The 14,677-nt window shown below is 31.3% G+C and overlaps 1 protein-coding gene across 1 annotated transcript; it reads right to left on the bottom strand.

The window, feature by feature from the left end:
* Positions 1-9,321: 9,321 nt before the first annotated feature.
* Positions 9,322-10,633, bottom strand: LOC142976807 (uncharacterized). Its single transcript, XM_076120375.1, has 4 exons — positions 10,571-10,633; positions 10,423-10,497; positions 9,915-10,074; positions 9,322-9,515 (listed from the first exon to the last, which is right to left on the bottom strand). Exons 1-4 carry the CDS (start codon positions 10,631-10,633, stop codon positions 9,322-9,324), a joined length of 492 nt encoding a protein of 163 aa, XP_075976490.1.
* Between the last annotated feature and the right edge of the window lie 4,044 nt (positions 10,634-14,677).

Raw genomic sequence — 14,677 nt, forward strand, 5'->3', positions numbered from 1 at the left:
GGGCGAAGAGAGGCAATTCTTTACAGGGTTTTATCTCGTATTTGACTGGTTGTTCGTGAAAGGGTTATCCAGTGTCTATTCAGGGGCTTGTGTCGATCGCCGCGCGAACTCTGACCCGTCGACTATTCAGTAGCGCTGGCAGGTGGGTACGAGTATCCATTCAGTAGTAGAGTGGCCAACAGGCGGGGTGAACCGATATATTCCCATTTATTTCTACAAATATAACGTTGTTTATTTATTCATATGCTTGTAAAAGTTTCTGTGTATATTTTTCTTTTAAGCACACAATATTTTTTTAAGCCTCCCCGGTGCGGAAACGTGACTTCGGCTGGAAAGATCCGGCGGAAGGAACTCAGCCGGCTTGTCTTTTTTAATGACTTTAAATCCTGGTTTTTAAAGTTTAATGGAAAGAAGCTTTATACAATTACTAGCCTCCATTACCGGATTTGCTTGCGCGTTTATTTTTAACATACTTAATTTTAATATTTGTAGTAAAATTTTGCTGATTTTATTTAGTTACGTAAATGTCTGTCCCATGAGTTAATAGCATTTCGAAATCAAATGTTTTGGGGGATATATTCTATACGTAGAAACTATACAATCATTACCCGGAATCTGCACCTATCCTATTGAAACCAAACTACTTAATTAGGAGATATTGCTCCAATTATACCGATTGATTGGTAGGTTAATTGGTAATCGCGAACTATGTTTGACAGGCACACGAACACCTGTATAATACAGCGATACATTGACGATTAGAGCATGGGTTTTGATCTCTATAATTAGTTCTGAGGCTTAAAGGATGTGATTTTGGATACAATATTTTAAGTATTTTAGTCCTTTAATTAATATATTTTAATAAATTGGTCACATATAATACAGCTACAAGAAGTGTCTAGACGATTATAATGTTTCATAACTAAAAGATAACGATATAGGAATAAGTACTTAAAAATGAACACACGGCTTGTGCTTTCACTTATGTTGGGAATAATATATTATACATTTTGAAGCGAGTATACATACCTCTATAATGTTATTCTCTATGTTGGTCGCAGTAAATAGAGAGAAATCGTAAACCAGCAGTAAAATACCTACTGAAAAAGTACGTACAAACAATTGCCATTTTCTATACGATGCAAGCAATAAATAAACTACTCACACTGACACTCAAATTGCTCTTCAAATCCATCCCACACCTGCACAGTCGTATAAAAACTCAATTTTTCACTGCATGATTCAGTTACTGGGCCATCAGTTACGATCATTCGTAAATCTAGTCTCTTATTTCCACCCAATTCCTGGCTACCGTAAGCTCCGGTGTCAGTATTGGCACGCGAGTAAGATGAATCGCTTCAATCCACTACACTGTACCTATCGCGATCGTCACCTACCTACGTCCTTATTCATATTCACTTTACCTGCTTTTAATATAGACTGATGTTTTTTGGAACTGTTTTAGAATAAGTAGACTTTTGAATGTATTTATTGGAATTGAGGATTAGATTATCAAATTTTTGTTATTTTTATTGCAGGTATATTAACATCAAACTGTTAATTAGATAGCTAGCGATAGACCGACATCGGAGAACGCTTAGTTGTAAATATCAGCCCCTTAATAATACAATTATTATTATTTTATTAGTGTCAATGTTGGATTGAGAGTTTTCAAACGATTTTCTAGAAACTAACTTATTTTCTTTGCGGGTCCTATTAAGTACGATTTGTAGGTGAACCATTTCTCGGAAGACCAATAGCAATTCTTGTGGGGAATTGAATACACATGACAGATATCATATAATAGCGAGAATTACACTGCGATTTACCGAGAAGAGTGTCTGCTACTTCTGAGAATATTATAATATCTGACCCAAGAATAGCGTCTGAGACATCATAATGTTCTATTATGGTTGTAACAAGTTATACTAATATTGTACTATCGTACCTTTGCGTATAATGACACATCATGTATTTAGAAATTAAATATATAGAAACGACACTGATATACATATATACATACACAAAATCACACCTTTTAAGCCCTTAGGGGTATCTAATCAGCGACCAAAGAAAGGCACTTGGTATGATCTTTACAAACTTGCCACATTCACATCCATACCTACATCTTGTCATACAAGACTGCCGGTTACGTGTACCACACACCTGACTATTTTGCAAGACACCATCGACATTTTCTGTAGTGTTTCTTGACTCGTCCCAGCGTTTATGATAGTTGTATAAGTTCTTCTATATTCATTCATTTGTACACAGAGAATATCACTCAATAAATTAAAAGCAAAATTTAGAAATGACATTTTGTTTTATCGTCTATTTATATCTGTTTAAAAATAAATACCGATCTCGTTACTATGATTTGACACATAACAAGCCAAACGTGAAAGCCTCTTGAATGAATTTGTAATTTTATCAAATTCACGTCTGACTGAATAAATATAGGAGTGAAATGAAAGGCGTAAAATTACCTTTGACGTGTGCACGAAACATCAAATGTATATTTAATTATAGCGTTGATATAAATACGATATTTATACTATAGTATCTAAAAGAATTACAAAGGTATCGTAAATATAGAAATACCATACATAAATAATATCAGACCTTTTTCCCATAGGAGTAGGCACAGGCCAAAGAAGCCAATTGGTACGATTCTTAAAAAATAGATAGATAAAGTTATACTAAATATAAATTTTAAAGAAATGTATAAAAGTATTCTAATATCAGATTGAAGTATAGAAAAGTCATCGGCTTTGATGCTTGCGATCGTTTATCAGCAGTTATTGTTTTTTCCAAACCACAATTTTTTTATATTAAAATGATTCAATTTCAAAAGCCTGTAGTAAAAATTATTTACTCAATAAACAAAGTTTTGTAATAAGTCTTTGTGAAAACTGTAAATTGGAAAAATATTGTAACTTTATTGTTATTTATTTTAGTTATACAATAAAAAGTTATTTGAAAAATATTTACACTATTCAGAAATATGCCTACATTGTCTAGAGGACCGACATTTTCTACATCTTATCAAATTTTCGCATAGGCAATCTATTCATGGAACCTTTTTTTTCTGAAATGGGTAATGTAATTGAAATTCTTTTAAGTCTGCCTTGCTAGAGGTTAGAATTGGTTGCTAGGAGACTTTTATAAGCTTATCAGTAGCGAAATAAACGTTTTAGAAAATTTTGTGCCAGTCACCATAGCTAATGGCTGAGTGTTGCATAACATATTTGATAGACAAATGATCGGAAATAATTATTAAAACAACTGATAAGCTAATCGATGCTCATGCGTAAAGCTAATTAAGGTTGTATTTTGTTACGATTTAGAAAAGAGTTTAAGTTGTATAGACATTTTCTTTTTAATTACTTTACATGCCTTTCACTCTATATTCCTACTTTCGATACACAGTCGTGTTCGTAAGGTTGTAATATAACGCCTGTCTAGCGTCACGTTTTAAGGTACATACATATTATTTTGATGTTATATGAGTAAATGAGACGTCATTTACTCATATAACATCAATCCATGAGCTTTAAAATGTCCCCGGTTTTACATTCTTATCCGAGAATTTAGTCTAAGTTTAATTTTTATTTGCCGAAGAACGTTCATATCTAACCTGAAGCTACCTGCCATCGATGATGTGACAAAGTTGATTAGAAATGGTTTCACTGCAAGTTTTCTTCGCCATGTCTAATTCTATACTAATAACATGATGATCGCGAAAGATTGGATGCTTGGATTCTTTTTTGTTACTTAATCACATCTAAACTCCTGAACAGGTTTAAATGAAACTTGGCGGTGTTGTAGGTTTTCCTGGATAAAACATTATATTATGTAGTCTATAGAAATAATAGTTTTTAGCCATGGTATAATCTAATTAAGGAATTACCACCCAGTTACCTATTAATAATATTTGTGTACTAAAATTACTGGCAAACTAATTACGAGTATAATTACAAAATCTCTTTGTGCCCATTATACCTGGAACTAAAATAATAATGATCAATTATTGCACGCACACTGCGTTGAATATTTAATTTTAGTATTAGTAGACTACTATTTATGTAAGTCTATGGCAGTATGTAAGTGTATGCGAGAGCTAACAACTACAAGGGTTAGTGGTTGGGTGTGATATAGATTTTCTAATATATCGATAATCTCGGTTTAATAAAGGTTTTAAGAAGGAGCCCGAACTTTAAGAATTTTACTGTAACGTACGTGGCCTCTTGTACTTACATGACATCATATTCATAATTAATTTTGTTCATAGTATATAGTGTTTGTAGTCTATTGTCTACGACAAGACAATAATATATTTCTGCCTCCGTCTTTTGGTGATTGACAAACGTGATTCTATAAAAAAATTAACACAATATTCTATTTGATATACACCTGTGAACGTTACCATATAGGTTAAAGGTATATGTATGTATCGTCTGTTTGATCTAAACACAAACGCCTTTACGGTGTTAGCTCGAAGATGAATCGCTTTCATTCATTGAATCATGAGCTCGGAACGGATCGTTCATCACTTACGAAGAATTGAATACGTCATCCGATTACCATACGTTTCGCAGGCGATAGTCTGACGCGTTCAGATGTATTGTTATGTATATGTTTCATGTACAGAATTACCTCTTGTCTTATATTTGAGTGATCGTTTCGTTACCTTGGTTGATGGAATAGAAGTTACTCCAAAAGAAAATGTAGAAAAAAGCAACTATATTATTTGCTTAAAGAATAAACGTCGATGTTATGTTATTTTTTTTGCGAAAAAACTAATATTACTTGCGCTGAAATACAAATTAAGATCATTTGACATATTTTAATCTTTAAAGCAATGCATTGAATACCTATTGCATAATGATGCAATTCCACTCCACAATTCTTTTACTTCTACTTAGCCGTTTAGACAAGGTTTTACTAATTACCCCAGCGATAGTTACGCAAGCGACATTGTTGAGAGCAAGATAAACAGTTGCAAAATTATGCTTCTAACATTTCAGTCGTTCCAGTGAAGGAAAGGCGAACAGTGAAATTTATTTCCACTTATCTCATTAATTAATTAATTCGAGCACAAAGAGTAGTAACAACAAACGTTTTAACGAATTTTAGAACTCGTTTCAAATGGCATTCGAAATATTCACAAAGCGTAAATTTCCACGTTTCCTTGCAACAAGTATATAGTTAGTTATAGACCTTTAAACAATACTGTTTTGTTAGTACACGTACAAATACTTTTTGTGAATGTAAGTTAAAATACCAGAGCTTGTGAGAATGCACAATGTGAAGTTGAATGTGGAAAATCCGCAAAGCCGCAAGTGTGGAAGAGTATTTACAAGTTATTATGAAACATATTTCGTTTTGAATGGCTGGGTTTTAAACTGAGAACTCAGTCTGTGATGTAGCAATAAGTAACGTATTTTATTTGAAAGTAAATGCCGTGGTAAACTTAAGTGATTCTAACAAGTGCCCTATGCACTGTGCATGACAATAGTTATTTTCCACCAACATCTTTTTTATTTGGGTATTTTAACGTGACATAATATTAGACTGTTTGTGGGTATTCTTTTTAGCTAATAAGCTGGTGGGTAGAATAAGACTAGAGAAATGTAGTTTAAAGACACATTACTTTAAAGTTTTCAACAGTACGTTGCAAGCAAAAGGAAAGAAATAAAAAATATACAATTCATACTGTTTTTTTATATACATTTTTGTTTCTATATACAGAGTATTCAAGATTGAGGGAAATGGAAAATTCCCTGCAAAAAGCAAAGTATATCAAATCTTTTATTTAATTAACAAAGCAATTAAGCGTGTACTAATATCAATATCGTAGATGTAGGTCCACCACAAAGCACTATTAGCAATAATTCACCGAACAGTTCAGTAATTCAACGTGAAAATAAATTTTATATTAATTATTTCTGCTATCGCATGAAACCACAGAGCGTCGATTAAATTAATTTGAATGCAAAATATTACCATGTTTTGTGGTAAAACTAGAAGTATAATAATAATATTTGTGGCTGTCAAAGACCGATTATATATATGCTAAATTAATAATATGAAAAGGGATGTCCGATGCACGCAAAATAAAGCGATTTCAGTGATATAGAAAATGCCTGTATATTCTAACTTTGACTCATACCAGCCCATTTAATTTCATGGATAAAAATTTAGTTGCTAAATGTGTTGCTCAATTGATTTGGCTAATCATTTCTGTTATTTTTGTCTTTAAGGTACGGTTAATAAGAATATGATAAGAACGAAGAATTAGCTAGGTGGCTTAGCTAGATATTAACAAAATTACTACGGCAACTTTTATCCTTAAAAAATGTTGCTATGTTAAAAACTTGAGTGCAATATCTTAGAGTTTTATCAAATATGCAAGAACATACATCGACACCCTACCCTTTAAGGAAAAAGAACATCATAAATGCGAATTACTGGTGTCATTTTTCACAATTTTTCAATTTAGTTAAGTATGTTCCCATGTTTAGAGGATAACGTACTTTATATTTTACAGGCCATCAATCACCCGACGCTCTGGGACCCGTGTATAGTGGCGACAGTAACCCGTGGAAGTGGTATTAATAATGTAGATGTTTAAAGTCATAACCGTCGATTAAATCGTTATTACACACAATAACCGCATAATTTACGCTCTACATAATTAATTCAACATGTTTTATGGATAAAAAATAAAGTAGAACGCTGTTGTTTATAACATGAAGTAAAATAGGAAGTTAAACTGCGTTGTGTCATGTTCAAGTAACAACTTAAGTAACTTTAAATAGACAAGACACTGACGTACTCGTAATAACTGTTTTATATGAGCCTGTAGTTTATTATTTAAGCTACTTATGGAGGTAAATTGTCTATAATCTTGAAGCTTAATACGTACGTTATTTTTCATCTATTCTTTTAGTTGTAATGGTAATGCTTTATAATAAAATACTAAATAGAAACCAGGGTTTGGTCTCTGTCTTTGTTAATTTTAATGGTAAACTTTGATTTAAGGCATCAATATGTGTGAAAGTTTAACAATTATCTTCTAATATTTTAGAAATGAACAATGGAAAGCAATCAAGTTTGTTATTGATCACATAAAAACAGTTTGATAAAAAAATATCAGATATAATTCGATGGCGTGGTTTACGAAAGTCGGTACGTTAACGTGAACACGTTAATATCTCCAGTTTTCGGGACACTACGAGCATTATCATGGTTTCCACTTGGCTGCAGAATGTGAGCTGTGGAAAAAACGGTAGTCAGGTAACATTTCACTGGTTTTCGAAGTTACGTTGTGTTACATTAGCTTAACATTGAATTCAATTGAATGCTTAATAAAGATCTTTTAATTATGATTGTGCGTGATTATTTTCTCATATTAAAATTAATGCTAATAATATGAGTTTTATTTAATTGCAATTTCTTGACGTTTCGACGTAAGTTATATTGGCTGTGTACGCAAGCAATTTTAGCAGTGATTCTTTTATATGTCATTTGGCATATTATATTTAAAAATACAAAAAGTACACGGGAATGTTTGACTGGAAATAAGTTTGCCTCGAGTAGGATGGAAAATGCTGAATGTGAAATAAAAATCCGTAACGAAACTACTTTTGTTAAACAAACTTTTCTACTAAAACTAAAGATATAGAAATATTTACTAAAACTATAAAATACTAAAGATACTATCTTTCTCTTACTATAAATAATGAAGTGATGATAAAATAATTAATCTATTGTATTATAACAAAGGTTTACTGTGTGTATAGTTATAACCGCAAATAATTGGCTGATCCTAATTTATTCAAAACTGACCACAATTCAGTAGGTAACACAATCGATTGCGCTAATTAGTCTTCAAACTGCTAATTAGTTTGCAAGTATGCAATTAAATTAACTATAGTTTTGAGATGGATACAGCGAGCTATTTGATTAAATACGTCTTCATAATATATCCAATAACTAATATTTAATTATTTATTATTTAGTACAGAGAAGTTTAAGTTGTCGTTAATATTATACTTTTTTATTATTTAGAACAGACACAGAATTAAAAAATGTCCTCGTTATCAAAAGATATTTTAATAAAAGATTAGCAACACGCATTATCATCTTGTTCGATAGACCCGACTTTTCTATAAAATATTAGTTGATTCACTGATACAATCTAACTCGGATTTTTCATATTAATAATTACATTTTTGAGTGTTACTATAATATTCATCAATTTGAGTTAACTTTGGTGTTTCTGGCCAATGTTTATTATCACAGAAATTTTTGGGGCTTATATTTCAAGGCTAAGTAATTTTATTTAAAAAATATTTTTACCGCTATCATGCGTCGCAATGTTAAATTATTATTAGCAAAGTAAAAACCACACCATTATTTTTTTATTGCAGAAATAAATAAAATAAAAAATCTTTTATTGTCGTTTCATCCACAAATGAACGTAACTATCATTGATTAGAACTAAGACAGTAGCTATAATTACGTTTGATTAATAATTATCGAATATTATTATAATTAATCAAGCGCGGTACGTCTAACTATTATAATGTTCAATGAGTTGAACATCAAAAGGCGTGGTTTCGACTAAATCATATTTCTAGGCTGTCACTTGCGAAAGTGTTCGTGGAAATTTGCAAAGTATCTCACCACTTGAGCGACTATGAAAATTTATGAGATGCCTGAAGGTCAATTATTTGCTTAGCTGTCATTGTCAATGACAAGCAATTCGAGAATTGTACGTAAAATACTGACGGGGTCAGTTACCCAAACCAACTTACTGAGATGGTTGAATTTTAATTGGATAACATTATTGTTGCTTTGTGTTATGATTATGATACTCAATACGAAGTCTAATCTTTGTAGAGAAAATATTTTTACACAGGTTTGTTATTAGTAACCTTTTAAGTTTTTAAGTGCAGTCGTCTTACATTTTTTCATAAAAAAATAATCTCTGGTAAAAGAATATAACGTTTTGATTGACTTGTTTTTCATATATTTTAGAACCATTTACTTAAAATTGATCAACGTTGAATTTAACTGTTGGTAGTATCTTAAAACAAAAAAACTGTTTAAACGGTTAACGTTTATTAACTAGCGCACTTCCAGAAACTTAAAATGTTTGTCAAAAATCTGTTTATATCCTTGTTTAAGTTAAGAAAACACCGGCTTTGAATAAGATAAGCCCAAACAATACAAGGTCAAGGTCAAACCACTCGTCTGAAGTCGAAGCACAATTGCCTTGAATGAATAATTCACAGAAATTGAACAATACTCCTCCTAATTAGTGTGGGCTTTCTCGAATAATACATTCTTATAGAAAAACTGTATCATTACTAATGTAAACGATATTATTTGACCTCCATATTTCATGACAGTTGGTATGTTTATTGTGAATTCTGTTGCATAAATCTCTAGTTTTCGGGCTTTGACTAACATTATCATTGTTTCCACTTGGTTAAAGTACGCGCCGTCTGAAAAAAAAGCGTTAGTAAATGTAATGTATTTTGGCAGCCATGTGACCTATCTTCTTAATGACCTTGTACGGCTTCATACTGGATCTAAGCTTTCAAAGTTCGATATACTTGAATGTCTATTTTTTTGTATTTTATGTCATCCGTTTTCTTACGATCAAGTAATTTATGATATAAACAATGTGTAAGATCAGATCGCTTCAAAAGTAGAAAAAGTTGTAGCTATTGAAAATAGTAGATGGATACGATTAGTGCTATAAGTAAAACATTAAGCTACAATTACCTACGTAGAAAGACCTAAGAACGTTCACGAACAGGATCTAAAAATCTGAATATTATTATTATCAATAACAAATTAATTAATCATTTAAAATCATTAAATAAATTTAAATATCTTACCTTTTCCTGGCACCAATAAAACTTGTAACAGCAATGATAAAGTCTTGTTCCTTTCTATGATGAACATCTGGCAAAGTATTGCCAAGAACAGTGGGCGATAGTTAAAACACGCGTACACGTAGATGTCACTGTGGAATGAATATACAAAGCCATTTGTGTTCTGAAATAAAGAACATTATTAAAATAATGATAACAAAAATAAGATACTATCGGTACTTTTGTAACTGTATTATTTTAGTGAAATACGTTTGTACCTATGTCACAAATACAATTTCATAGACATCGATCATAATATGTATTTTTCGTTTGTCACGGGAACGATATAATTTTAAACAAAAAATCTTTCGCACAAGCGTGTTCTAACGAAGTCTTTTCAATCATGATTTTTTAACTCCTATGAATTATGTGTAAACATGGCAATCGCTTTACCATTGTGTCAGTTTGAAGGAAAAAATATGAGTGAAAATAAATAAGTCCTTGTAGCATTGAACATATACTGTTAACTTACCTTAATAAAGGGTGAAACTATTCGACAAAATATAAGTAACGTACACAGCAGCCAGGCGAAGAACATCATAAATACCTAGAAAAGGAAAAATGATTTAGTATACTATTCATATCAAATGTTGTTAATGTTGTCTGAATAATAAACTTACCTGACCACTATATATTTTATTAAAAAGTTGAACGGAGTCAGCTAATTTGTCGTATATTTGCATTAATTCAAACCAACAGTACTTCTGATTATTCCTTTGTATAATGACTGGCTCTTTAGTGATAACCTGTAATATAAAAAAAGAATAAGTAAAGTATCTATCTATCTGCGGAGGTTCCTTAAAACCTTTGGTATACTTATCTGTTTATCAGATGTAGTTATAATAATAGAATACAGGAATAAACGCGGACACGCATTTTACCTTAGAATTAAGACATTTTGGCGCAGGATTATAAAATTAGCTATAGACAGCTAATTTTATAATTATTACCATTTCAGAGTGCACTTACGTTAATAATATAGTTGCCAGCAGTTTCTCGAAACACGACGTCCTTATGATGCGATATCGTCAACTCAACTCTTTTCCTCAATATCTTATTCAGGTTCAGATGTTTTATAAAAATATTTAAGCTAATGAAAGAAATTTCCGCTCCTTGAAGCGTTACTAAAAACAACGTTAAAAGTCCTCCAAGATTTTGTACTTGAAACTTGTTCATCCAGAATGTGCCTTGCGCTTGAATAATAGGTAGTAGGAGAAACAACACTGATATTATCCGTCTCCTTTTAAAAACATATTTAGCGGAGCGAAAATGATTATCAATTTCGTCAATCTTTTTGTATAAACGAACTAAATCGTTGGAATAAAACAATGAAATAATAAAAGTAGAATAAATTGCTTGTAAGATATTGACAACTCCGAAAGTTTTGGTCAGGATGTTTAATGGGTGATCTACCCTTGTGTATCGCCAGCTTGCAGGTCTCACTAATAAAGCGATGGCAAGATACGCTACAACAGCTAACAAACTGTAGAACTTGTTCAACCATTTTGTCTTACTAATGTCGTTTTTCTCGTATCGAATAACTTGTGTTCCGAAAAAAGATGCGAAGATTATTAACGGCTTTGCAGCGACAACTAAGGAGTATTGCAAATCAATTGACGGTGTTTTCGGTTTTAGCATATTAATAAACTCAGGTTTTGTATATTTGTTAGGTTTAACTGCTGGTGATATTTTAAAATCGTTGACGTAGAACATGTTGTTATAGCAGAAAAGTTGTTTGAAGACTGACTGGTTTTTGATTTGATTTGATACGATCAGACATGAATTTCTCATTTCATTTGTTTGATGAGGTTAATTACGTGAATGAATTGAAATATTGAAGAGGTCATATTACAAGTAAGTTCCCTCTAAAATTGTGGGTTTCATGAAACTACACTTTTTGTAGAAAATGTACTCTATGATATAGGTAAAGAACATATACATAATAATATATTGTATCAATCTTATCTCAAAGTGCTTTTTATCGTCAACTATTTGCGTGACAAACAACATATTAGTAAGATCATGAACCTTTATCTCTGTTTCAATAACTATGCATATATCTCGAGGCATTTATTGAACATTGCAAATAAATATTATTAAGGCAATAAATCAATACTTCACAATATCAATATCAATACAGGATATTACATGCAATTCTGTAAACATCAAACCGTATTACAGACTCAATACCGCAGAAATCAATATCACTTTAATAGTTGTATCGCGTATAGGACCGTGTGCAATTATATGATGTTTGATATTCACACAACGCGACGTACAGACGAGCAGACGCATTCATCAAACGTCGCTGCAAAAGGCGTGGGCCCCGATTGTATAACGTTACTGCTTGGATTTCATCACTTGGGTTTAGTTATTTGGTTGTAAGTACTGTAGAGCGATTCTCTACAGTCAGTAATATTAAGTATCAAGAGATTTATATTAAAACGTAAAGGCGCAGATCAGATTTTTATACAATATTTATGGTAGTAGGATATCGCCTCTCTAATTGTTATTAATTAACAGTCGCTTTAAAAAGGTATTTCAGTAGCTTGAGTAATTTAAATACAAGTTTGGCCAATAACAATCTTAAAAAAATTATCAGTAATGCACCACTAAGAAAAATATTAATAGTTTCTGTGAATGAAGAACTCATTAATAAGCATTTTTGTTATTACTATTTGTATGGCTATGAAAAGGTTAAACATTTTCCTTGTTGCTATAAAATCACATGTTTTCAGTACAAAAATATGCCGAAACACGCGTTGAACATTTGTTTTACATGTAGTACATAATACCGCATATATGTAATACAGTCATCATGATTGCGGGTATGTTTTTATGTATTTAAATGTCTGAGGGCAACAGAAAATACCATGACTTTATTTAAACAAGTAGCAGCTAATTAAATTATATTTTCAAAATTTTAACTACGCGCGGTTTATTATGTTCTATTACGAGTGAAAAAGTTATTACTTTTGAGTCCGAGCTCTATGTGAACACTAATGTAAAATGTTTAAAAATTGCAGAAATGCATATGCAGCGACGGCAAAATATTGTAAGCCCGTAGCTTATGAATACCGTGATACTCCAATCCTATTCAGTAGACTTTAAGCTTTTGCATAAATGATAAACTGCAAATAGCCGTGTATCTTACTTTGGTATCTAGATATTTTATGATTTCTGAAATCAGGCTCGGAGCTAGATTTTTATCTTTTCATAATAATGCTGAAAGAATATTATACTTATCGCATACATCATTCTGAATTTTGTTGAAAAAAAGAAAAATGTTTTATGTTTTCTTGTTTCAGCAATGAGAATTTACGATGTCGAAGCGCTCTGATTTGAATAGACATGTTATAACAAATGTCGTCGATATGTTTTGCTTCTACTCTGGTATATTTGAAACCTGCTAATGTTCATTCCATGTTCGTAATATCAGCTAGTCTCATATGAATAACAAGTAGATGGATATAAAACTGTTTATCTTCTGTATATATTAATTTAATGTTATAAATTAGCAGTTAATATATTCTGAAATACAAATAATTTTGATTTGAGTGAATTTCATTTACTATCTCTGAATTATATCGTTTATCACTGTGACAGCATTTCAACCATTTAATATGCTGCCGTTTATAGCCAAGTTTAAATTATGTTTACTAAATGAAGTAAACTGATAAATAAATGTTTATTATTCATGACAACTGGATTTCTTGATAAGATTGTTAATACAATTTATTTATTTTTTTGTAAGAGTAGTGTATTTGACAAGACCATCTTAAAAATGTTAATATAGGTTTGTGGTCTGTGGTTACTAAATAGTTAAAGAACTAGATTATGGATTTTTTTTGTCTTACCAATTCCGTGTAACTAATTATAAAGTAATATAGACTAAAATGCCACATAGATGCCCATTTAAATAACTTAGTTTTCGAACGTCATGTAACTTTAGGGTTGAAGAATACTTTGTGTCAATCCATAGTTCTATTTTGTAGATCATGGAGCAACATAAGTAATTTAAGGTCTTTTGACTATCTTATCTCTTATGACTATCTCATATACTGATTATGAGTTTCAAGATTAATACATGAACAGTTTTCTTTAATGTCTAATCAGATTATTTTCCTAGCGTTGAGAAAGGTAAAACCTAGAAATCCTTTGTTTATATTTTGTTTCCGTGACTATACAGAAAATGAAGTAAATTTCCCCGATTCACGTCGTAAATCTCCACAAACCATTCGATATTTATGATTCACGGGCAGTCGACACAATCCCAGTGTTAGTTTATGGATTCTTTATAAGATTATTGTGCTAGTTTTGTACGGAAGTAAACTAGGGAAATAGAAAACATAGAAAATGGTAAATGGGTTGAATTGTAATTTCAAAAGTTTTGCTTAACATATAAATTAATCAATCACATATCTACAAAAATATCTGCACTGATAAAAACATAGAACTCGCCTACACTTTACTTTAAAATGTTCATTTATTTTCTCTGTACTTTGGCGAAAAATATGTCTTATTAGCTATAACAGTCGTAAAATGGGACCCTTCGTTACTAATTTTGGGGAAATTGATCATGTAAGTTTAAAACAAGTATAGTCATTATACTTCTATTAGTCAAACAAGACATTCAATTTGCAATACGGTTCCTCAGTAATGTTACCTCCAATTTAAATAAGTTCGAACATGTGTACAAATATAACGTAAACCGCGAACAGCAAAAG

This window comes from Anticarsia gemmatalis, chromosome 11 (genome assembly GCF_050436995.1).
Source record: "Anticarsia gemmatalis isolate Benzon Research Colony breed Stoneville strain chromosome 11, ilAntGemm2 primary, whole genome shotgun sequence".
NCBI classification, from domain to species: Eukaryota; Metazoa; Arthropoda; class Insecta; order Lepidoptera; family Erebidae; genus Anticarsia; species Anticarsia gemmatalis.